We start from the raw sequence: 25353 nt of genomic DNA, 5'->3' as shown, positions 1-25353 counted from the left end.
GGCTCAAGAAGTCTGTTCACAGGCTCAAGAAGTCTGTCCACAGGCTCAAGAAGTCTGTCCACAGGCTCAAGAAGTCTGTCCACAGGCTCAAGAAGTCTGTTCACAGGCTCAAGAAGTCTGTCCACAGGCTCAAGAAGTCTGTCCACAGGCTGAAGGAGCCTCCCCACAGACTGAATAAGACTCCTCACAGGCTGAAGACGCCTCCCCACAGGCTGAAGATGCCTCCCCACAGGCTGAAGAATCCTCCCCACAGGCTGAAAAAGCCTCTCCACAAACTGAAGAAGCCTCCCCACAGGCTGAGAAAGCCTCTCCACAGACTGAAGAAGCCTCCCCACAGGCTAAAGAAGGTTCCCACAGGCTGAAGACGCCTCCCCACAGATGAGACGCCTCGATAAAGGTCCACTCTGTACTTGTGGCTATTTCACCACTGGTCGGCATTGCAGCACTTGTCTTCGCCTCAGACTGCTAGAGTCACCCCTCACTAGGAACGTGCGCTGCTTCCGTAATTAGTGCGCGCCACCCGATTGCCTGCTGCTCATCCGTGCATGAGCGCACCTTAGAGGGAACATTGGTCTCAGTTCCTGTTGGTTATGATGTCGAGGGAATACGTGAGAGTACATTGGAGTACATGGGAGTACACGGGCAAGATGGCGAAGGATTGTGGATTCCATACCGAGGTTTTATGTTGGAGGGAACTATCTATTTCTATCTAGATTAAGGACTATCGTGTATTATCTAGGTGTAGGGGTCAAGGATAGAATAACATAAGGTTCTCTCCCCACCCTCCAGCCACTGCCTGCATGAAAACAGAGGGAAACCATACATATTGCAATAGGTACTTACCTCACACACACAATACACAAATAACCCACACATAGGAGATAGAGAGAGAGAGGAGCTTACGACTACGTTTCGGTCCGTCTTGGACCATTTACAAAGTCACACGACTGGAGAATCTCAGGATTACATGGACCACGAACTTAATTCGTAATGAACGAATGAATATACTGAATATTGGACCGGGACTCGAACCATGGTATATTTATATACCAGACTCAATACTGTCACCACTCAGCCACGGAGCTTCCAATGACCTCAACGAAGCGTCATCCATAGCCAGGTATACGACACGTATCACCCTCGTTCTTAGGGATGCAACATCTGCAGGGAGCGAACGTCTGGCTATTTCCAGGAAATATTGAAAACTGAAGAAATCTACAATAATTATCGGAAGGGGAATGACGAAGGAAGAGAGACATAAAGAAGAGAAGCTGATAACTAACGAAGAGAGACACAAAGAAGAGACTTGATGACATCGAAGAAGAGATGGTCTGCGGGAGACATGATCACAACGTACAAGATATTTAACTATTGTAAAGGCAGAGGAAACAAGAAAAACAAGCCAAAGATAGAAGAAAAAAAACGAAAGTAAGCCACAGAGGAATATCTGAAATATTTCTTCAACTTCTTGCTTGTTAGAGGAATACCTGGATGAGGAGGCAGATTTAACGTACACAGCTTAAAGACTGGCTACGACAGGGCTCTCAAGAGCAGTAAAGTCTGACTAAAATCAAGACCAACTAAATGGTCGTACCGAGAACAACCACACACACACACACACACACACACACACACACACACACACACACACACACACACACACACACACACACACACACACACACACACACACACACACACACACACACACACACACACACACACACACACACACACACGCGCACACACACACACACACACACACACACACACACACACACACACACACACACACACACACACACACACACACACACACACACACACACACACACACACACACACACACACACACACACACACACACACACACACACACACACACACACACACACACACACACACACACACACACACACATGTACGATCATGCACGGACAGGCTCACACAAGAGCAGTGTTCCACTTCGCAAACTAAGGGTTATAAAAAGAAAAACCGATCACGGTGCGTGAAGTACCATCTCGAGGATGAGCCCAACTCCTCCTCCACCCGAGGCTGAGCTTAACACTCTGACCCCTCCCCCTTAACACTTCCCCCCCCCCCGGTCCTCACACCTCGAGCCTCGCTCTGGTAATCACAGATTGTGGTTGAAGGTGGCCAACAGGCGTGTCTCCTGACTACTCGCAACTACCGTCCAGGGATAGTATGATGACTGGTGGTGTGTCAGGAACTACTTGTTCAGGGATAGTATGATGACTGGTGGTGTGTCAGGAACTACTTGTTCAGGGATAGTATGATGACTGGTGATGTGTCAGGAACTACTTGTTCAGGGATAGTATGATGACTGGTGATGTGTCAGGAACTACTTGTTCAGGGATAGTATGATGACTGGTGATGTGTCAGGAACTACTTGTTCAGGGATAGTATGATGACTGGTGGTGTGTCAGGAACTACTTGTTCAGGGATAGTATGATGACTGGTGGTGTACCAGGAACTACTTGTTCAGGGATAGTATGATGACTGGTGGTGTGTCAGGAACTACTTGTTCAGGGATAGTATGATGACTGGTGGTGTGTCAGGAACTACTTGTTCAGGGATAGTATGTACCAGGAACTACTTGTTCAGGGATAGTATGATAACTGGTGGCGTACCAGGAACTACTTGTTCAGGGATAGTATGATAACTGGTGGTGTGTCAGGAACTACTTGTTCAGGGATAGTATGATGACTGGTGGTGTACCAGGAACTACTTGTTCAGGGATAGTATGATGACTGGTGGTGTACCAGGAATTACTTATCCACAGTGTTCAACCACAGAGTGGTAACAACCAGTGTTCACCCACAGGTTGACGTCCCATCAACCATCAACCTCACTTTTGCCTTCACAATAATCTTGCTATTTCCTCTCAACAATAAAGTCGCACATTCCTGTTTTTACTGTTTTATTGTAGTACTCGTGATAGTGACCGAGCGTTATTACTTTCTTGTTGTGTCCTCGAGGGCGACTCTTAGCCGAGAATTGTCCGCATCCACATATACTGCTGAATATTTGCGAGTACATACACTGCCGAGTACGTATACTGCTGAATTTTGGGTTCCATGAGGCTTTTATCGCCTCTAGTTTATGATTTGGGAGTACATACACTGCTGAGTACGTACACTGCTGAGTACATACACTGCTGGGTACATACACTGCTGAGTACATACACTGCTGAGAACATTGCTGAATTTTGAGGCACATTTACCGTCTTATAATTTGAGAGTAACTCACTGGTATTATGACCAGGATGTTGTGGTCCGCTTGAAGGATGTTCAGACATTTATGGAATGCATTTCGTAGAGACCAGACGGTATTTACAGGCATACTGGAGCAAGAAAAATAGTAAGTTGTTTACAGGAAAAGTTTGTATACTGTATATTCACGTAAATGTGGGGAGAGTAAATGGAGGCAAGTGGTTTTGACGACTTTCGGCGCTGTTGGAGTGTGATCAAGGTAATATATATTTATAAAGGACTTTAACTCCGGTTAACCGGAGTTAAAGTTCTGGAGGTGGGAAATACAGTGCCTGTACTGTGAAGGATGAGTGAGGATGTTACAGTCCTGGAGGTGAAAAGTACAGTGCCTGTACACAGATGGAAAGGAAGGGATCACCACAAACTGTAATGTCTGCACACTTTTGGCAAGACAGCCACGGCATGAATGATGGTGATTGAGTTTTCTCTTACCTGGAGTCACAACCTCAATGGGAGATGCCCGGTGTGTAAAAAAAAAAATAATAGAAAGAAAAATACACATTGTGTAACTGTTTCGGGGCCTAGTTCCTAGACCTTTTGTGCATCAACATCCTCCTGCACTACCCTCCACAGGATGGATATGGGGAGCACAAGGAACTATCTACTTCGGTGGCAAAAATCTATTAATTTAAGACAATAGTTGAACGAAAGGGCAAGAAGTCGAGTTGATTGGACAAACGAAGAGGCACGATCCAACGCAACTCACCAAGTGCGTTAGTCTGTTCCTCAACCACGACGAACGTGGACGAAATGAACGCAGGAAACTCCGGTAAATAACACACGATATAATAGGAGAAGAGGTTGTGGAGACACAGGAGGTTGTCCTGTTACACAGGAGGGGGGAAGGAAGGGAGAGAGGGAGGGAGGGAGTGAGGGAGGTCACACGTATAACCTCTAGGATGACCTCACGCCTGCTGAACACCTTCCGGGGTGTCCCTCTCAGTGGTAACCCTCGCAGTGTTCTCTTGACAGTAATGCAGGCAATTATTATTATTATTATTATTATTATTATTATTATTATTATTATTATTATTATTATTATTATTATTATTATTATTATTATTATTATTATTGTGGTATTGATAGTAATAGTAGTGTGTATCATATACCACAGGGAGTGAGCTAGGGGGTTAGTAAGTAAGCTAGGGAGTCCAGGAGTAAGCTAAGAGGTCAGGGAGAGAGTTAGGTGGTCAGGGAGTGAGCTAAGGAAGGCCAGAGGGGAAGGAAGAAGAGGAAGAAGAGTGCCTAGAATAGGTAATAAGGATGAAAAAACTTTTAGATTGTCAAAAAAAGAAAAAAAGCAATAATGCAAATAGAGAAATCTTTCTACAGGAAGATGATACTCTGGCGTCTAGCTAGTAACGCGTAACAGGCGGGTGATTTCTAGAGTTGCTTGACAGGTGGGAGGACGCTCCATCAGAACTCGTCACCGTCTGGTACTCCCGATGATCACATGATGAGCTAACTATCTCAGCAGCTCGGTACTTGAGACAAACATCCGGTATTATTTTGGAAGTCGTAGCTTACTCTGTGTGAGTTAAGCTGATCATCTCAGTTAAGCTGATCATCTCAGTTAAGCTAATCATCTCAGTTAAGCTGGTCATCTCAGTTAAGCTGATCATCTTAGTTAAGCTGATCATCTTAGTTAAGCTGATCATCTCAGTTAAGCTGGTCATATCAGTTAAGCTGGTCATCTCAGTTAAGCTGATCATCTCAATTAAGCTGATCATCTCAGTTAAGCTGATCATCTCAGTTAAGCTGATCATCTCAGTTAAGCTGATCATCTCAGTTAAGCTGATCATCTCAGTTAAGCTGATCATCTCAATTAAGCTGATCATCTCAGTTAAGCCGATCATCTCAGTTAAGCTGATCATCTCAGTTAAGCTGATCATCTCAATTAAGCTTATCATCTCAGTTAAGCTGATCATCTCAGTTAAGCTGATCATCTCAGTTAAGCTGATCATCTCAGTTAAGCTGATCATCTCAGTTAAGCTGATCATCTCAGTTAAGCTGATCATCTCAGTTAAGCTGATCATCTCAGTTAAGCCGATCATCTCAGTTAAGCTGATCATCTCAGTTAAGCTGATCATCTCAGTTAAGCTGATCATCTCAGTTAAGCTGATCATCTCAGTTAAGCTGATCATCTCAGTTAAGATCATCTCAGTTAAGCTGATCATCTCAGTTAAGCTGATCATCTCAGTTAAGCCGATCATCTCAGTTAAGCTGATCATCTCAGTTAAGCTGATCATCTCAGTTAAGCTGATCATCTCAGTTAAGCTGATCATCTCAGTTAAGCTGATCATCTCAGTTAAGCCGATCATCTCAGTTAAGCTGATCATCTCAGTTAAGCTGATCATCTCAGTTAAGCTGATCATCTCAGTTAAGCTGATCATCTCAGTTAAGCTGATCATCTCAGTTAAGCTGATCATCTCAGTTAAGCTGATCATCTCAGTTAAGCTGATCATCTCAGTTAAGCTGATCATCTCGTCACAGCGCTAGTGGTGAGGAATTTCCACCAAGTTTTCTCAGTATGAGGACGAGTTACACCATTTCGTAATTCTGATAGTTACGGAAAAAAAATCTATTTTGCTAACTTGGGGAATTTATTTACCTTGCTAAGTGCGGGAAAAAATCTATTTTGCTAAGTACGGAAAAATGATCTATATTTGCCGTGACGCCCGGTAACTTGCTTCTCGAGTGTGGTATACTCCGAGGGTAACACATGGGTGCTCTGGGCAGGTGTGACGAGGTTCGTTCTGTGTTCGGCGCTCACTGTGCACAACCACTATCCTTCGGGTTATCTTAGCCAGCTAGAAGTACTGTTATTTAAAGCTAGGACGAATAGATCATCCTAGTACGGGTTGGCTAGGTGCTGCGGATTCCTTTTCAGAGGAAGAGTTGGTGGCGTGGGAAACGTTACGTCACTACCAGGAACAACTCAAACCACAAGACCCTCTCGTGCCTCTGACTGGCACACACTCAGAGTTATCTCACTGTGTAGGTGTGCCATCACTGTTGTAACCGAGCGTGTGCTCATCCTCACTCACTCTAAACTTTATTTCCTTTAAGGATCAACTTTTCTCCTGAGCTCTGTACATAGTGTCAGAAAAATGTGCAATACCTTTTGGTGGTGGGAATATATGTTAAGCAGAACTCTTTCACTGGATATACTTCACTCTTTATTTGTATTGCTCTTTGTGTTAAAGTTGATTCACAACACTGCGAAAAATATACTTAAGTTTATGTCGCTGACTTAATGTGTACCTCTGTAATCTTTTGACTACCACCCACAGGATGGGTATTGTGTGCTTACTAAAGCTATGAAATCAAGAAGTAAGTACCTTTCTATTTCGCTAAATGACATGAATTTCCGGCATTGCTTAAAAAACTCCAGGATTCCTCCCTGGCTTCCTCGCGACATTTTTGGACGGTCATTCTCACAGGTGGGCGGTACTACAGTGTTGTCGTCCTGATCACAGGTGGGCGGTAATAGTGTTGTCGTCCTGCTCACAGGTGGGAGGTATTAAAGTGTTGTCGTCCTGCACGGTAATAAGGGGATCAGATATTCTTAATACTTTCGTGTCGAGTTGACGATACTCGCGCACCAGGGGGCCTGGTCAAGAACTGAGCCACGGGGGCGTTGACCCCCGGAACACCCTCCTGGTAGGTAGGTAGATACCTGAACGCTGGACACGCATGAGTGCAACAATCATACATAGTGTAAATTACCTAGGATAAGCCAAAAAAAAGTTAGAGAAATTTACTTATTTCCACTGGGGTCCCATATCTGATCCCTGGACAAGCACAAAACACTCGCATATCTGATCCCTGGACAAGCACAAAACACTTGCATATCTGATCCCTGGACAAGCACAAAACACTTGCATATCTGAACGCTGGACACGCAGAGTACAATCAAATACCTCCTACAGGTTTCACGGTTTGATTCCTTTCTCTATTGTTTTCCCAAGCTCCTCCATTTTGGTCACTGCAGCACAAGTCTCTCTCCTGTACACACGTCACCTTCCAGTAATACTGTCCTTCTTACAGTCACCATCCCCCCGAAATCTTTTCACATATCTGTTTTATTTAGTGATTCATCACACAAATTGTGCATTACGTTGTTTGTCTTTCATTTTCTCCTATTAGTGGTTATAATTATAACTATAAGTTGTAAAGGAGTGGAGGGGTAAGCCAGCGGAAGGCCTCGGTCAGATGATCAAAAGCTCCAACAGCGGGTCATCATATGACTAAGACTCGCGTCAGGAAGCACTTGTTCTGTTTCCTGACAAACTTTACCTAACCTAACCTAACCTAACCTTACCTTACCTAAAGTTACCTAACCTAACCTAACCTAACCTAACCTAACCTAACCTAACCTAACCTAACCTAACCTTACCTTACCTTACCTAAAGTTACCTAACCTAACCTAACCTAACCTAACCTAACCTAACCTTAAGTTACCTAACCTAACCTAACCTAACCTAACCTAACCTAACCTTACCTTACCTTACCTAAAGTTACCTAACCTAACCTAACCTAACCTAACCTAACCTTACCTTACCTTACCTAAAGTTACCTAACCTAACCTAACCTAACCTTACCTTACCTTACCTAAAGTTACCTAACCTAATCTAACCTAACCTAACCTAACCTTAAGTTACCTAACCTAACCTAACCTAACCTAACCTAACCTAACCTAACCTTACCTTACCTAAAGTTACCTAACCTAACCTAACCTAACCTAACCTAACCTAACCTTACCTTACCTTACCTAAAGTTACCTAACCTAACCTAACCTAACCTAACCTAACCTAACCTTACCTTACCTTACCTAAAGTTACCTAACCTAACCTAACCTAACCTAACCTAACCTTAAGTTACCTAACCTAACCTAACCTAACCTAACCTAACCTAACCTAACCTAACCTAACCTAACCTTACCTTACCTAAAGTTACCTAACCTAACCTAACCTAACCTAACCTAACCTAACCTTACCTTACCTTACCTAAAGTTACCTAACCTAACCTAACCTAACCTAACCTAACCTAACCTAACCTAACCTAACCTCCTAACCTAACCTTAAGTTACCTAGCCTAACCTAACCTAACCTAGCTAACACACACGATCAAGTCAATGAGAGACAACGGTGTCTTGCTGAGAAGACATTTGGCCCACCAGAAACTATCATTTCTCACGGAGATAAAGTCCCTGGTGGGCAAAACGTCTTGTCAATACAACGCCATAAACTGTATATTGTGTCTTGTTAACATGCTAATGGGCACGTTTCGCCCAGTAGCGGTTACGATAGACATCAACGTGGAGAGAAACAGTTAAAATACCCACACTATGGATAAAGACACAAAGGCAGTATAGTACAGTGTTTTATTGACAACGTTTCGCCCATAGAGTGGTCTTCATCAAGTGGTAACCAGATCCACAAGCAGTGCTGTCACGCTACTTGATGTTCACTGTGTGAGCGAAACGTCCTCACTAAAGGATCGTAATGTGCTGCCTTTGTGTCCATACTCAAACATAAAAAATGAAGGAAACGTCTCGTAAAAGAGTCCCAAAACGTTTTGCACTTCGCCAGACTTTTTCACTATGCTTTCATTCACGTCAGTAAAGACTCTCGGAGTCAGGACTCACCATAGACGTCTCACCCTTGAGTAAGGACTCTCGTATCTGAGTCAGGACTCACCATAGACAGCTGCTGCGAGGAGGAACAGCGCCCCGGACAGTAGTAGAGTCCGTGAGTACATCTGTCGAGGAAAAAAAATACTTGTTAGACAGCTGTACATAGCTATACATGTGTATTGACATGTATACACCTATACACGCGTGCATCTGGCATGTATACAGTCATGTGTAAATTTCTATCTAAATTTTAGGTATTTACATACGCACACACAGACAAAGACACACACACACACACACACACACACACACACACACACACACACACACACACACACACACACACACACACACACACACACACACACACACACACACTATCATTTCTCACGGAGATAAAGTCCCTGGTGGGCAAAACGTCTTGAGAATACACTGCCATAAACTGTATATTGTGTCTTGTTAACATGCTAGTGGACACGTTTCGCCCAGTAGCGGTTACGATAGAGATCAACGTGGAGAGAAACAGTTTAAAATACCCACACTATGGATAAAGACAGGATGTTCCAGAGATTGGACACAGTAACAAGGGGACACAGTTGGAAGTTGAAGATACAGATGAATCACAGGGATGTTAGGAAGTATTTCTTCAGCCACAGAGTAGTCAGGAAGTGGAATAGTTTGGGAAGCGATGTAGTGGAGGCAGGATCCATACATAGCTTTAAGCAGAGGTACGATAAAGCTCATGGTTCAGGGAGAGTGACCTAGTGGCGACCAGTGAAGAGGCGGGGCCAGGAGCTTGGACTCGACCCCTGCAACCTCAACTAGGTGAGTACAACTAGGTGAGTACACACATACACACACACACACACACACACACACACACACACACACACACACACACACACACACACACACACACACACACACACACACACACACACACACACACACACATACACACAGGTAGAAAGATTCACTTGATTCGCAAAATGCGGATTAACGCCAAGTATCCACAGACAGGTATCCACAGACAGGTATCCACAGACAGGCATCCACAGACAGGTATCCACAGACAGGTATCCACAGACAGGTATCCACAGACAGGTATCCACATACAGGTATCCACAGACAGGCATCCAAAGACAGGTATCCACAGACAGGTATCCACAGACAGGTATCCACAGACAGGTATCCACAGACAGGTATCCACATACAGGTATCCACAGACAGGTATCCACATACAGGTATCCACATACAGGTATCCACATACAGGTATCCACAGGCAGGTATCCACAGACAGGCATCCACAGACAGGTATCCACAGACAGGTATCCACAGACAGGTATCCACAGACAGGTATCCACATACAGGTATCCACAGACAGGCATCCAAAGACAGGTATCCACAGACAGGTATCCACAGACAGGTATCCACAGACAGGTATCCACAGACAGGTATCCACATACAGGTATCCACAGACAGGTATCCACATACAGGTATCCACATACAGGTATCCACAGGCAGGTATCCACAGACAGGTATCCACATACAGGTATCCACATACAGGTATCCACATACAGGTATCCACATACAGGTATCCACATACAGGTATCCACAGACAGGTATCCACATACAGGTATCCACATACAGGTATCCACAGACAGGTATCCACATACAGGTATCCACAGACAGGTATCCACATACAGGTATCCACATACAGGTATCCACATACAGGTATCCACATACAGGTATCCACAGACAGGTATCCACATACAGGTATCCACATACAGGTATCCACATACAGGTATCCACATACAGGTATCCACAGACAGGTATCCACATACAGGTATCCACATACAGGTATCCACAGACAGGTATCCACATACAGGTATCCACAGACAAGTATCCACATACAGGTATCCACATACAGGTATCCACAGACAGGTATCCACATACAGGTGTCCACAGACAGGTATCCACAGACAGGTATCCACAGACAGGTATCCACATACAGGTATCCACAGACAGGTATCCACATACAGGTATCCACAGACAGGTATCCACATACAGGTATCCACAGACAGGTATCCACATACAGGTATCCACAGACAGGTATCCACATACAGGTATCCATATACAGGTATCCACAGACAGGTATCCACATACAGGTATCCACAGACAAGTATCCACATACAGGTATCCACCTACAGGTGTCCACAGACAGGTATCCACAGACAGGTATCCACAGACAGGTATCCACATACAGGTATCCACAGACAGGTATCCACATACAGGTATCCACAGACAGGTATCCACATACAGGTATCCACAGACAGGTATCCACATACAGGTATCCACATACAGGTATCCACAACTCACTGTTCCTACTTCCTACTACACATTATCAGCCCAACAACAGTTAAATCCTCACACATCCATGAATCCATCTTCGAAGAAAAGACACCGAGAGAAAAGCTCTTATGGTGACACATTTCGCACAGCCTAGAGCGAAACGTTGGAACTTTATTCATCAGTATGCCTTTGTATCCGTGACTAGTTTTATCCACCAAAGGTACGAAACTCAAAACTGTTTCTCCTGGATCGTGTGGAAGCTCATTTCTCCCTCACGTCTTCGGGTCACAATGTTATTTAGGTGTAGAAATAATTATACAACTGTGAATTTGCATATTAAAACCTGTTATCTTACCTCAGCTCATTTACAGGCCAAGATCTGTTATCCAATATTTGCTTATCGTGTCTCTCTTAATCCCCTTTATCAATTTCCCCTTTTTCCTCCCACCAAGGTTGTCAGGTTCAGTACCTTTAACTTCTCTTCACAGTACATTCATCTGAGCTCCGGTACTAGTTTGGTTGCTAACCTTTAGATCTCGTTTTTTTATGTGAGATAAATGGTCTCAGGTGCAATTAATGTGACATTTTATTGTGGCAACGTTTCGCTCTCCAGGAGCTTTGTCAAGCTGTTACAAACATCACAAGGAAACAGAGTATATATATATATATATATATATATATATATATATATATATATATATATATATATATATATATATATATATATATACATATATATATATATATATATATATATATATATATATATATATATATATATATATATATATATATGTGTGTGTGTGTGCGTGTGTGTGCGTGTGTGTGTGTGTATGTGTGTGTGTGTGTGTGTGTGTGTGTGTGTGTGTGTGTGTGTGTGTGTGTGTGTGTGTGTATTATTAAATTGTTCCCAAATTCTATTAATTATAAATGGATCTAATTTATATAAACCAAAGGAAATATTCATATTATTGTCAAAACTGCTTTTTATGAAACAAGATTCAATTATATGTCCATGGTCGACAGGAATATAATTGAATCTTGTTTCATAAAAAGCAGTTTTGACAATAATATGAATATTTCCTTTGGTTATATAAATTAGATTCATTTATAATTAATAGAATTTGGGAAGAATTTAATAATACATTGGACAAATAATAAATTTTAAAATTCTTAATTCTTGGGTAGAATAGTTTGTGTGAAGGACCTGTCTAGTTCGGCCAGCGGGCCTGCTGTAGTATTCTCTTTCTTATGAGTCGCGCGTCAGGTGTTGCTTTGTTGTGGGATGTGATAGTGAGGTGTGGTCTAAACCCTTTATATACCTTCCTTTAATGCATTACTTTTATTGTTCCTTGATAATGTGAGTAGTCACGAAAGCGCTTGGAATTTCTCTATTCTTTCAAAGTGGTTGTATATATATATATATATATATATATATATATATATATATATATATATATATATATATATATATTGTGTGTGTGTGTGTATAGGTACCACGTGAGGTGAAAGATATGTGGTGGTAGTAGTAATAAAAGTAGTAGTAGTAGTAGTAGCAGCAGTAGCAGTAGCAGAAGTATTAGTAGTAGTGGTAGTTACAGTAGTAGTAGACGAGAGTAGTTAACTCTAGATTTCTGTGTGATGGCAGGGTTTATATTTTGAACTGAATTTTTGGCAATACGTTATTGATCAGGTGTTGGCTCCATACTGGCGCCACGAACTCGGTGTCTGGCCCGACATGTCGTAGACAATGTTCTGAAACATTGATCAAATGTTGTTCTTAGATTCGCTAATCTTGACTATGTTTCTGACGTTATGCGGTCTACATACCTATTTCTGAAGATTGAGACACTTATGCAGCATATGGGAATCTTTATTCAGGAAACGTTTCGCCACACAGTGGCTTCATCAGTCCAATACAAAGAGGAAGGCGTAAGGAGAGGAGGAGAATGAGGTAATCAGTCCCTCAACCTGGGACCCCGCCTCCACCTGCTTTACGTCACCTCACTACAGTATATAAGCCACGTCTACGGCCCTATGCTGTACATTCTACAAGATTGATGGACTGAACACATCGACTCCAGGTTGAGGGACTGATTACCTCATTCTCCTCCTCTCCTTACGCCTTCCTCTTTGTATTGGACTGATGAAGCAACTGTGTGGCGAAACGTTTCCTGAATAAAGATTCCCATATGCTGCATAAGTGTCTCAATCTTCAACTTGTCGGTTTTTCAAACCATTCATCACACATACCTATTTCTGTTGACACATTTGCCCTTACATTTACCCTCAGCTCCTGTACATTCTCTGATAGTTGCAACTGATATTTGCTGTACTCTTCGTCCGGTTTGCCCCTCATCTTCCATTAACATGACGTTTGGTTTGGTTTGACCGAATTCGAGAAGTCACATTTCGGACCACATCCACAGTCTGAGTTCTTGATGTCTCCTCTTAATTTAATTCTTATTATTAGTTTTAAACCATCAGAAGACAGTGACACACAAAACTGAGTACTTTCTGATAGGTTGTTGACGTATATTAGGAACATTAGAGGTCTTGATATTCATCCTTGTGGGACCCCACTCGTTACTCTCTTTCTCATTTAGGTATCCCTGTGCATCCCTCATGAAGGATCAGGCCATCAGATATCCCTCTTCATCTCTCCTGAAATATCACTTCCTTAGATATCCCTCTATGTGTGTGTGGTGTGTGTGTGTGTGTGTGTGTGTGTGTGTGTGTGTGTGTGTGTGTGTGTGTGTGTGTGTGTGTGTGTATGTGTGTGTGTGTAAATTTCCTACCGTTAACCAGGAAGTTCACGTCGACACTGTAATCTGTCTATTGGCTGCCTCAGCAGCATCAAAAATTTCCCATCGTGAGAATTCCTCTGAAATCGTTTTAAAACAATCTCTAACTTTTGTCAATTGAACTTTTCTTAAGAAAGAAAACGAAGATAAAACACACACACACACACACATACACACATAAACAGTAACGATAAATCTCACGGAGTGGCGAGAGAGAGAGTGAACCTAGTAGCGACCAGCGAAGAAGAGGGACCAGGAGCTGTGAATCGACCCCTGCAACCTCAAATAGATAAGCACAAACAGGTAGGTACAAATAGGTGAGTACAAACAGGTAAGCAAACATACGATACAGAAAAAAATATTGAACGCGGACGAGTTAAGATCACTATTCAACGCCTCGTTGAAATCTCTGAGATCAGTATTTCCAGGCAACTTTACGAACTGGTATCGGTAAAGCGAATCAATTATCTGTTAAATTGTCGACAATAAGACAAAAAGGAGGATGGTTAAATTTATTTCAGTTATAGCTGAGTCCTTTTAGCGTAAGGATTAGTGGAGGATCGATCCTCCATGCAGTAACTGCCAAACCTGGATGAAATAAACTCGAACACAGTATAATGCGATACTTTATTCACAACGTTTCGCCCACACAGTGGGCTTTATCAAGTCACAAACAGATCTACCTGCGGCGAACAGTACATGAGTGTTCAAAGGGTGGAGAGTTAGGTAGAGAATACTGGGTAGACTGGATCTGAGACGGACCTGTGAGGTTCCAGATCTACGAGTAACTCCAGCAGCGATGTGTGTTTGTGTATTGTACCAGTCACGGTATTGTACCTTTTTTGTTCTTCAGTTTATTTTAACGATGTTGTACATGAATGGTGCACAATAACGACAGGAGGAAGAATTAGACACATGTGTAACATCTAGGTGTCTTTATTTGTAGACGTTTCGCCCTCCAGTGTCTTTGTCAATACCTCTGCAGTTACACATTATATGTGGCTGCTGTTGACACTGCTGACACCATCAAGACACACATATGACACCAGTCATTACCAGGAGAACGTTTCTTTTATGCCATGGCTTAGAATGTTCTCCTTGGGGCGAAACAGTGCACCAACTGGATACATTTCGCCCGCTGCACCGTTGGAAAAAGGCGATAGAGCATCATAACACCAGCCGACCTTTTGATACACGAATATTTCCCCTAACCTAACATCAAGGTGATGCCTCCCTTGAGGAAAACACGTCAGCGTTAAAAGTTTAAAGCCGACCAGAAAATGCATTCCCCAGTTACTGCGCAGAATCCAGCGCAATGTGCGTTTACGCAGCTTCAACCTACGCAACGTCACGGATCCTTCAAGCAATGCATCGCAATTCTATTTTAATCAGGAAGGGGGGAAAGCGCTAAAGCCGTAGGGGCTATACAGAGCCTGTGCAGTAAATATACCACGAGTGCTTAGCTAGACACTTGGGGCTAGGTGCTTGGAGCTAGGTGCTTGGAAATAGGTGCATGGAACTAGGTGCACGGAATTACGTTCTTGGAACTAGGTGCAAGGAGCTAGGTACATGGAACTAGGTGCTTGAAACTAGGTGCATGGAACTAGGTTCTTGGGACTAGGTGCTTGGAACTAGGTGCTTGGAACTAGGTGCTTGGAACTAGGTGCTTCGAACTAGGTGCATGGAATTAGGTGCTTGGAACTAGGTGCATGGAACTAGGTGCTTGGGACTAGGTGCATGGAACTAGGTGCTTGAAACTAGGTGCATGGAACTAGGTGCTTGGGACTAGGTGCATGAAACTAGGTGCTTGGAACTAGGTGCTTGGAACTAGGTGCATGGAACTAGGTGCTTGGAACTAGGTGCTTGGAACTAGGTGCATGGAACTAGATTCATGGAATTAGATGCTTAGAACTAGGTAAATGGAACTAGGTGCTTGGAACTAGACACATGGAGCTAGGTGCTTGGAACTAGGTACATGGAACTAGGTACATGGAAATAGGTGCATGGAACTAGGTGCTTGGAACTAGTTACATGGAACTAGGTGAGGTGGTTCAAGGCCTCACAGGAGGTAAGTAGGTGATAAATTGAGCAGATTTTAAGAATTGTGGTCCAATTGCTCCGTCATGAGGAACACCTAGTGGTGGTAGTGGTGGTAATGGTGGTAGTAGTGGTAGTGGTGGTAGTGGTGGTATTGGTGGGGGTGTTGGTGGTGGAGGGGGGGTGAACTGATGGGGGAAACCAACTTACGAGGAAAAACAGTTAGGTGGTGGTAGCAGGTGGTGTGCGTGCACTACTGCTGCTGTGGCTGCTGCTGTGGCTGCTGCTGTGGCTGCTGCTGTGGCTGCTGCTGTGGTTGCTGCTGTGGCTGCTGCTGTGGCTGCTGCTGTGGCTGCTGCTGTGGCTGCTGCTGTGGCTGCTGCTGTGGCTGCTGCTGTGGCTGCTGCTGTGGCTGCTGCTGTGGTTGCTGCTGTGGCTGCTGCTATGGTTGCTTCTGTGGCTGCTGCTACTATATAACAAGCCCCTTGTTATACCGAGCATTTCTGGCAAATTAGGTTAATTTTGTCCCCAGGATGCGACCCACATCAGTCGACTAACACCCAGATACCTACTTACTGCTAGGTGAACAGGGACAGCAGGTATCTTAAAGAGACACGCCCAAATGTTCCCACCCGTACCTGGGATCGAACCACCCACTGTCTGAGCCGAGTGCGCTACCAACCGGGCTACGGGATGCCTTCTGATCTGTGTATCAAATCCCAAGGATGACTAATATGGAAAGAATTAATCGTGACTAATAACTGGGATAGACTTCTCACCGGAGCCCCAGCTGGCTGCACACCAGCCAGTTGGGGCTCCCTAACACACTAGGCGACAGGTCTGGGCGCTGTGTTGGGTACCTGGGTTCTAAGTAACGTCATACCTGAGTCCTTGTCGAGGATTTACATGTAACAGACAATAAAATCTTTGTCCATGTGAAAATCTGATTAAATCAGAGTTCAGAAAATCGGTCAATGTCGAACCACATGAGTCGATGGACTACCGAAAGGGGTCGATCAATGGCTGACGGTCAAAAGGGGGTCAGTAAATGTCTGGGGACGTGCTTTGATAAATACCCCCGGCATATTTTACCTAGTACCTCCATACACAAATAGCCCACATATAGGCGAATAAAACTTATGCCGACGTTTCGGTCCGACTTGGACCAGTGTGACTAATCAATGGTCCAATTCGGACCAAAATGTAGCCATAAGTCTTTTTATCATTTGGTACCTCTATCATATCATTGTTTATCCCATCTAATGAAACCTTATCCCATTGCATTCCGCTCAGAAGAATCTTATCCATGAATAGTCACCGTTTCTTGTGTCTGAGTTTCTCTCTCATTACCTTCTCTCTCTCTGTTAATTTCTGACAAGGTGTATATGAGTACAGCTATGCGAACTCTCTTATATGGGTGTGTAATATGGGTGGTGAATGTTGCAACAAGGAGAAGGCTGGAGGCAGTGTAGATGTCAAGTCTGAGGCAATGTGTGGTGTGAATATTATGCAGATAATTTGTAGTTTGGAGTTTAGGAGGCGGTGCGGGATTACCAAAACTAATATCCAGAGAGCTGAGGAGGGGTTGTTAGGGTGCTTCGGACATGTAGAGAGGATGGAACAAGAGAGAATGACTTCGAGAGTGTAAAAATCTATAGTGGAAGGAAGGTGGAGTAGAGGTTGGCCTATTAAAGGTTGGAGGGAAGGGGTAAAGGAGGTTTTGTGTGCGAAGGGCTTGGACTTCCTGCAAGCAAGCGTGATCGTGTTAAATAGAGGCAAGTAGTGACAAATGGTTTTTGTGACTTGATGTGCTGCTGAGTGTGAGCAAGGTAACATTTAAGAAGGGATTCAGGGAAACCGGCAGGCCGGACTTGAGTCCTGGAGATGGGAAGAACAGTGTCTGCACTCTGAAGGAGGGGTGTTAATGTTGCAGTTTTATAACTGTAGTGTAAGCGCGCCTCTGGCAAGACAGTGATTATCACAGCGGCCTTCTCCCACCAAGGCCACCCTGCCTTGGTGGGAGACGGCCGATTCGATAATAAAAAATGTTAAAGCTTAGGACAGTGTAGTTACTAATGCCTGATTTGTTTGAAGTAAGACTAGTGTAGATGTGCTGGTTCATTTCCTGAATGGATTGGTGCTTTTTTTTTTATGCTATTTCGTGAGGTTGTTTCATTGTGTTCTCCGTCAGTCTTGCTCCCCGCGTTTCTGAGCCTCCGTGTGTGTGTGTGTGTGTGTGTGTTTTACAGACAGACATGTGATGCAGAAAGATGTCCCGTTATCCGGAGAATCAGAGCAGATAAAGACGCTCCAGCTGGTCAATTATCATTACCAATGGTTCCTTTGTGGCGCAGATCTTTCTCTCTCTCTTTCTTTGTGGATGTGTGGGTGTATGGGTGTGTTTATGCTGCTGTGTGCATATACGTACACGTGTCAACACCCTTTTCTGAGCACACATGAGCCTGCATATTACAACGAACTCAGCAGCTGTTGAAGGTTTAGAGAGAGATGGTTGTCTCGACACCAGACTGCGACAGAGGCTGGGATAAACACAACAAGATCAAATCTTCAACACTTGTGTGTCTTTACTGTGAAAACGTGTCGCAACACAGTGGCTTCATCAGCCCAATACGAAGAAGAGTATTGAAGGTCAGAAGGCGTTTGAGGTAATCAGTCCCTCAGCCTGGAGTCGATATAATCAGTCCATCAATCTTGATAAGAATACAGCACAGGTGAGGTGAAGCAGTCGTAGGCGGCGTCACCTTGGACAAATCCACAGGTGGAAGAAGGTCATGTCTATAGGTTTAGGGAAGCGTAGAATTCCCTGTGTGAAGATGCCAAGATGTTAATGTGTCTGACAGGAATGTAGGTAAATGGTTCAGAGAACCGAAAATTGATAAATTGATCAACATGTGTCGGTTCTCTGAACAATTTATCTACATTGTAAGATCACTACAATCTTCCTCAGTCATTCAGTAATATAATCATAACCAACGCTAAACCCACAAGAGTCACACAGTTATTTAGGGCTTGACAACGAGTGCTGTGTCTTGCGATACATCTTACAGAGTGCTGTGTCTTGCGATACATCTTACAGAGTGCTCTGTCTTGCGATACATCTTACAGAGTGCTCTGTCTTGCGATACATCTTACAGAGTGCTGTCTTGCGATACATCTTACAGAGTGCTGTGTCTTGCGATACATCTTACAGAGTGCTGTGTCTTGTGATACATCTTACAGAGTGCTGTGTCTTGCGATACATCTTACAGAGTGCTGTGTCTTGTGATACATCTTACAGAGTGCTGTGTCTTGCGATACATCTTACAGAGTGCTGTGTCTTGCGATACATCTTACAGAGTACTCTGTCTTGGGTTTCTGCACCAGGTTTCTAATAGAAGTTCAAAAGCTGGTGGATATTCTAGCAAGTTTTCTGTGAAGTATTTTAGAAACGTTATTGCAACGACTAAAACACTTGACAGAAAACTTGCTAAAATATTCAACAGCTCTTCAACTGCTATTAGAAACCTGATACAGAAACCCAAGAATGACTCTGGCTCGGGCGCAGGAGTATACACTATACCATGTGGGGGTTGTGACAAAGTATATGTGGGAAGAACAGCCAGATCTCTGGATATTAGCATCAGGGAACACATGAACTCTTGCAACCGTGATGAGTGTAGAAACACGGGGGTTCAACATAAGGGCGATGTTGGACGCCTCATGAAATTCAGTGAGGCTAGACTAGTCATTAAAGAAAAAAGATATATGTGTATGTAGAGGCTGCTTAACTGCTGTCACTAACACTATCCATCAAAAGTCCGGAAATTAAACTATATCTAAATTGCTAATTAACAGGATAACACCCATTCTGGAGACAACTGTACAACAACAACTACCACTACTACTACCACTACTACTACTACCCTCGCGGCTGTCCACCTGGCTCCTGCCACTATATATACTCGTTTCTTACTTATCATTGTCACTTCAGTCAGATATCAGGTGTTCAACACACCTAAGAAGCAAGATCGCCATCCACATCAATTGCACAACCCAGGGCAACACGGGTTTAGAGCAGGTCGCTCCTGCCTGTCCCAGCTACTGGACCACTATGACAAGGTCCTGGATGCTATAGAGGATAAACAGAATGCAGATGTAGTATACACAGACTTTGCAAAAGCCTTCGACAAGTGTGACCATGGTGTAATAGCGCACAAAATACTTGATAAAGGAATAACAAGAAAAGTTGGTAGATGGATCTGTAACTTCCTGACAAATAGAACACGAAGAGTAATAGTAAACAGAGTAAAGTCCGAGGCAGCTACAGTAAAAATCTCTGTTCCACAAGGCACAGTACTCGCTCCCATTCTATTCCTCATCCTCATATCTGACATAGACAGAGATGTAAGCCATAGCTCCGTGTCTTCCTTTGTGGATGACACCCGGACTGCCATGACAGTGTCCTCCATCGAAGACACTGCAAGACTCCAAGCGGACATCAACCAAATCTTCAAATGGGTCACTCAAAACAATATGAAGTTCAACGAGGAGAAATATGGGAAACTTGAGGAAATTAAAACTGCATCATGGTATACAACAAATTCTAACCATACAATAGAGCGAAAAATTAATGTGAAGAACCTGGGAGTGATAATGTCAGAGGGTCTCACTTTCAAAGACCACAACAATGTATCTAGCGCATCTGCTAAAAAAATGATAGGATGGATAATGAGAACCTTCAAAACTAGGGACGCCAAGTCCATGATGATGGGAGGTGTGGTGGTAGGTGTGGTGGGAGATGTGGGAGGGGATGTGGTAGGAGGTGTGGTGGGAGGTGTGTGAAGAGATGTGGTGGGAGGCGGTGTGAGAGGTGGTATGGTGGGAGGGGTAAGAGGAGGTGTGGTGGGAGGTGTAAGAGAAGGTATGGTAGGAAGTGTGAGAGGAGGTATGGTGGGAGGTGTGAGAGGAGATATGGTGGGAGGCGTGAGAGGAGGTATGGTGGGAGGTGTGAGAGGAGGTATGGTGGGAAGTGTGAGAGGAGGTATGGTGGGAGGTGTGAGAGGAGGTATGGTGGGAGGTCTGAGAGGAGATATGGTGGGAAGTGTGAGAGGAGGTATGGTGGGAGGTGTGAGAGGAGGTATGGTGGGAGGTGTGAGAGGAGGTATGGTGAGAAGTGTGAGAGGAGGTATGGTGGGAGGCGTGAGAGGAGGTATGGTGGGAGGTGGTGTGGGAGGCGTGGGAGGAGCAGAGACCCGTTTGCATGTTACCTAAAGTTGTGTTACTTGAGGCGAAGCAAGTAGCATCTCTCAAGTCCTCTGACAAGTGTCGTACACATATAAGTCTGTTTCTCAGATACGTAAGTCTCTCTCATATGTGTCTCTCTTACAGGTTTAGCCTTTTTCACACCCATCTATATGGGTCCCCAAACCCAAACGTTGAGAGAGGACTCCATCTACATGGGTCCCCACACCTAGAGGGAGGACTCCATCTACATGGGTCCCCACACCTAGAGGGAGGACTCCATCTATATGGGTCCCCACACCTGGAGAGAGGACTCCATCTATATAGGGCCCCACACCTAGAGGGAGGGCTCCATCTATATGGAGCCCCACACCTAGAGGGAGGACTCCATCTATATGGGTCCCCACACCTGGAGAGAGGACTCCATCTATATGGGTCCCCACACCTAGAGGGAGGACTCCATTTATATAGGGCCCCACACCTAGAGGGAGGACTCCATCTATATGGGGCCCCACACCTAGAGGGAGGACTCCATCTATATGGGTCCCCACACCTGGAGAGAGGACTCCATCTATATGGGTCCCCACACCTAGAGGGAGGACTCCATTTATATAGGGCCCCACACCTAGAGGGAGGACTCCATTTATATAGGGTCCCACACCTAGAGGGAGGACTCCATTTATATAGGGCCCCACACCTAGAGGGAGGACTCCATCTATATGGGTCCCCACACCTAGAGGGAGGACTCCATCTATATAGGTCCCCACACCTAGATGGAGGACTCCATCTATATAGGTCCCCACACCTAGAGGGAGGACTCCATCTATATAGATCCCCACACCTAGAGGGAGGACTCCATCTATATACGTCCCCACACCTAGAGGGAGGACTCCATCTATATGGGTCCCCACACCTAGAGGGAGGACTCCATCTATATGGGTCCCCACACCTAGAGGGAGGACTCCATCTATATGGGTCCCCACACCTAGAGGGAGGACTCCATCTATATAGGTCCCCACACCTAGAGGGAGGACTCCATCTATATGGGTCCCCACACCTAGAGGGAGGACTCCATCTATATAGGTCCACACACCTAGAGGGAGGACTCCATCTATATGAGCCCCCACACCTAGAGGGAGGACTCCATCTATATAGGTCCCAACACCTACAGGGAGGACTCCATCTATATAGGTCCACACACCTAGAGGGAGGACTCCATCTATATGGGTCCCCACACCTAGAGGGAGGACTCCATCTATATAGGTCCACACACCTAGAGGGAGGACTCCATCTATATGGGTCCCCACACCTAGAGAGAGGACTCCATCTATATGGGTCCCCACACCTAGAGGGAGGACTCCATCTATATGGGTCCCCACACCTAGAGGGAGGACTCCATCTATATGGGTCCCCACGCCTAGAAGGAGGACTCCATCTATATTGGTTCCCACACCTAGAGGGAGGACTCCATCCATATGGGGCCCCACACCTAGAGGGAGGACTCCATCTATATGGGGCCCCACACCTAGAGGGAGGACTCCATCCATATGGGGCCCCACACCTAGAGGGAGGACTCCATCTACATGGGTCCCCACACCTAGAGGGTGGACTCCATCTATATTGGGCCCCACACCTAGAGGGAGGACTCCATCTATATGGGGCCCCACACCTAGAGGGAGGACTCCATCTATATGGGGCCCCACACCTAGAGAGAGGACTCCATCTATATGGGTCCCCACACCTAGAGGGAGGACTCCATCTATATGGGTCTCCACACCTAGAGGGAGGACTCCATCTATATGGGTCCCCACACCTAGAGGGAGGACTCCATCTATATGGGGCCCCACACCTAGAGGGAGGACTCCATCCATATGGGGCCCCCACACCTAGAGGGAGGACTCCATCTATATGGGGCCCCACACCTAGAGGGAGGACTCCATCTATATGGGGCCCCACACCTAGAGAGAGAACTCCATCTATATGGGTCCCCACACCTAGAGGGTGGACTCCATCTATATGGGTCTCCACACCTAGAGGGAGGACTCCATCTATATGGGTCCCCACACCTAGAGGGAGGACTCCATCTATATGGGGCCCCACACCTAGAGGGTGGACTCCATCTATATGGGGCCCCACACCTAGAGGGTGGACTCCATCTATATGGGGCCCCACACCTAGAGGGAGGACTCCATCTATATGGGGCCCCACACCTAGAGGGTGGACTCCATCTATATGGGGCCCCACACCTAGAGGGTGGACTCCATCTATATGGGGCCCCACACCTAGAGGGAGGACTCCATCTATATGGGGCCCCACACCTAGAGGGAGGACTCCATCTATATGGGTCCCCACACCTAGAGGGAGGACTCCATCTATATGGGTCCCCACACCTAGAGGGAGGACTCCATCTATATGGGTCCCCACACCTAGAGGGAGGACTCCATCTATATGGGTCCCCACACCTAGAGGGAGGACTCCATCTATATGGGTCCCCACACCTAGAGGGAGGACTCCATCTATATGGGTCCCCACACCTAGAGGGAGGACTCCATCTATATGGGGCCCCACACCTAGAGGGAGGACTCCATCTATATAGGTCCCCACACCTAGAGGGAGGACTCCATCTATATAGGTCCCCACACCTAGAGGGAGGACTCTATCTATATGGGTCCCCACACCTAGAGGGAGGACTCCATCTATATGGGGCCCCACACCTAGAGGGAGGACTCCATCTATATAGGTCCCCACACCTAGAGGGAGGACTCCATCTATATGGGTCCCCACACCTAGAGGGAGGACTCCATCTATATGGGGCCCCACACCTAGAGGGTGGACTCCATCTATATAGGTCCCCACACCTAGAGGGAGGACTCCATCTATATGGGTCCCCACACCTAGAGGGAGGACTCCATCTATATGGGGCCCCACACCTAGAGGGTGGACTCCATCTATATAGGTCCCCACACCTAGAGGGAGGACTCCATCTATATGGGTCCCCACACCTAGAGGGAGGACTCCATCTATATGGGGCCCCACACCTAGAGGGTGGACTCCATCTATATAGGTCCCCACACCTAGAGGGAGGACTCCATCTATATGGGTCCCCACACCTAGAGGGAGGACTCCATCTATATGGGGCCCCACACCTAGAGGGTGGACTCCATCTATATAGGTCCCCACACCTAGAGGGAGGACTCCATCTATATGGGTCCCCACACCTAGAGGGAGGACTCCATCTATATAGGTCCCCACACCTAGAGGGTGGACTCCATCTATATGGGGCCCCACACCTAGAGGGAGGACTCCATCTATATGGGTCCCCACACCTAGAGGGAGGACTCCATCTATATGGGTCCCCACACCTAGAGGGAGGACTCCATCTATATGGGTCCCCACACCTAGAGGGAGGACTCCATCTATATGGGGCCCCACACCTAGAGGGAGGACTCCATCTATATAGGTCCCCACACCTAGAGGGAGGACTCCATCTATATAGGTCCCCACACCTAGAGGGAGGACTCCATCTATATGGGGCCCCACACCTAGAGGGAGGACTCCATCTATATGGGGCCCCACACCTAGAGGGAGGACTCCATCTATATGGGGCCCCACACCTAGAGGGAGGACTCCATCTATATGGGGCCCCACACCTAGAGGGAGGACTCCATCTATATGGGTCCCCACACCTAGAGGGAGGACTCCATCTATATGGTGCCCCACACCTAGAGGGAGGACTCCATCTATACACCTGTGCATAACAGAACTTGCGATGTATTATTAAAAAAAACTATCAATTAACATTAACAGTAAGATTTAAATTCTGCCTTTTTGGTTTTAATAAAAAAATATTGCTTAAAACCCTTGTTAATATTAGGAGTTTGGACAGTTTTTATCATTCTGGTTTTGAATCATCCACTCATACATATTGATAATGCAGATAATTTCTCTCTCTCTCTCTCTCTCTCTCTCTCTCTCTCTCTCTCTCTCT

The 25353-nt window shown here is 45.4% G+C and overlaps 1 protein-coding gene across 2 annotated transcripts in view; it reads right to left on the bottom strand.

Annotated features, from left to right (window-relative positions):
• Positions 1-25353, bottom strand: part of tyn (trynity) — a 216269-nt gene that overhangs the window by 76339 nt on the left and 114577 nt on the right. For both annotated transcript variants that reach the window (XM_070095104.1, XM_070095103.1), the window contains exon 2: positions 8996-9056. In XM_070095104.1, the coding sequence (XP_069951205.1) occupies positions 8996-9056 (61 nt within the window). The remainder of the gene's footprint in view (positions 1-8995; positions 9057-25353) is intronic.

Source organism: Cherax quadricarinatus, chromosome 49, assembly GCF_038502225.1.
Source record: "Cherax quadricarinatus isolate ZL_2023a chromosome 49, ASM3850222v1, whole genome shotgun sequence".
In the NCBI taxonomy this organism is placed as follows: Eukaryota; Metazoa; Arthropoda; class Malacostraca; order Decapoda; family Parastacidae; genus Cherax; species Cherax quadricarinatus.
This window is presented reverse-complemented; position numbering and strand designations above follow the sequence as displayed.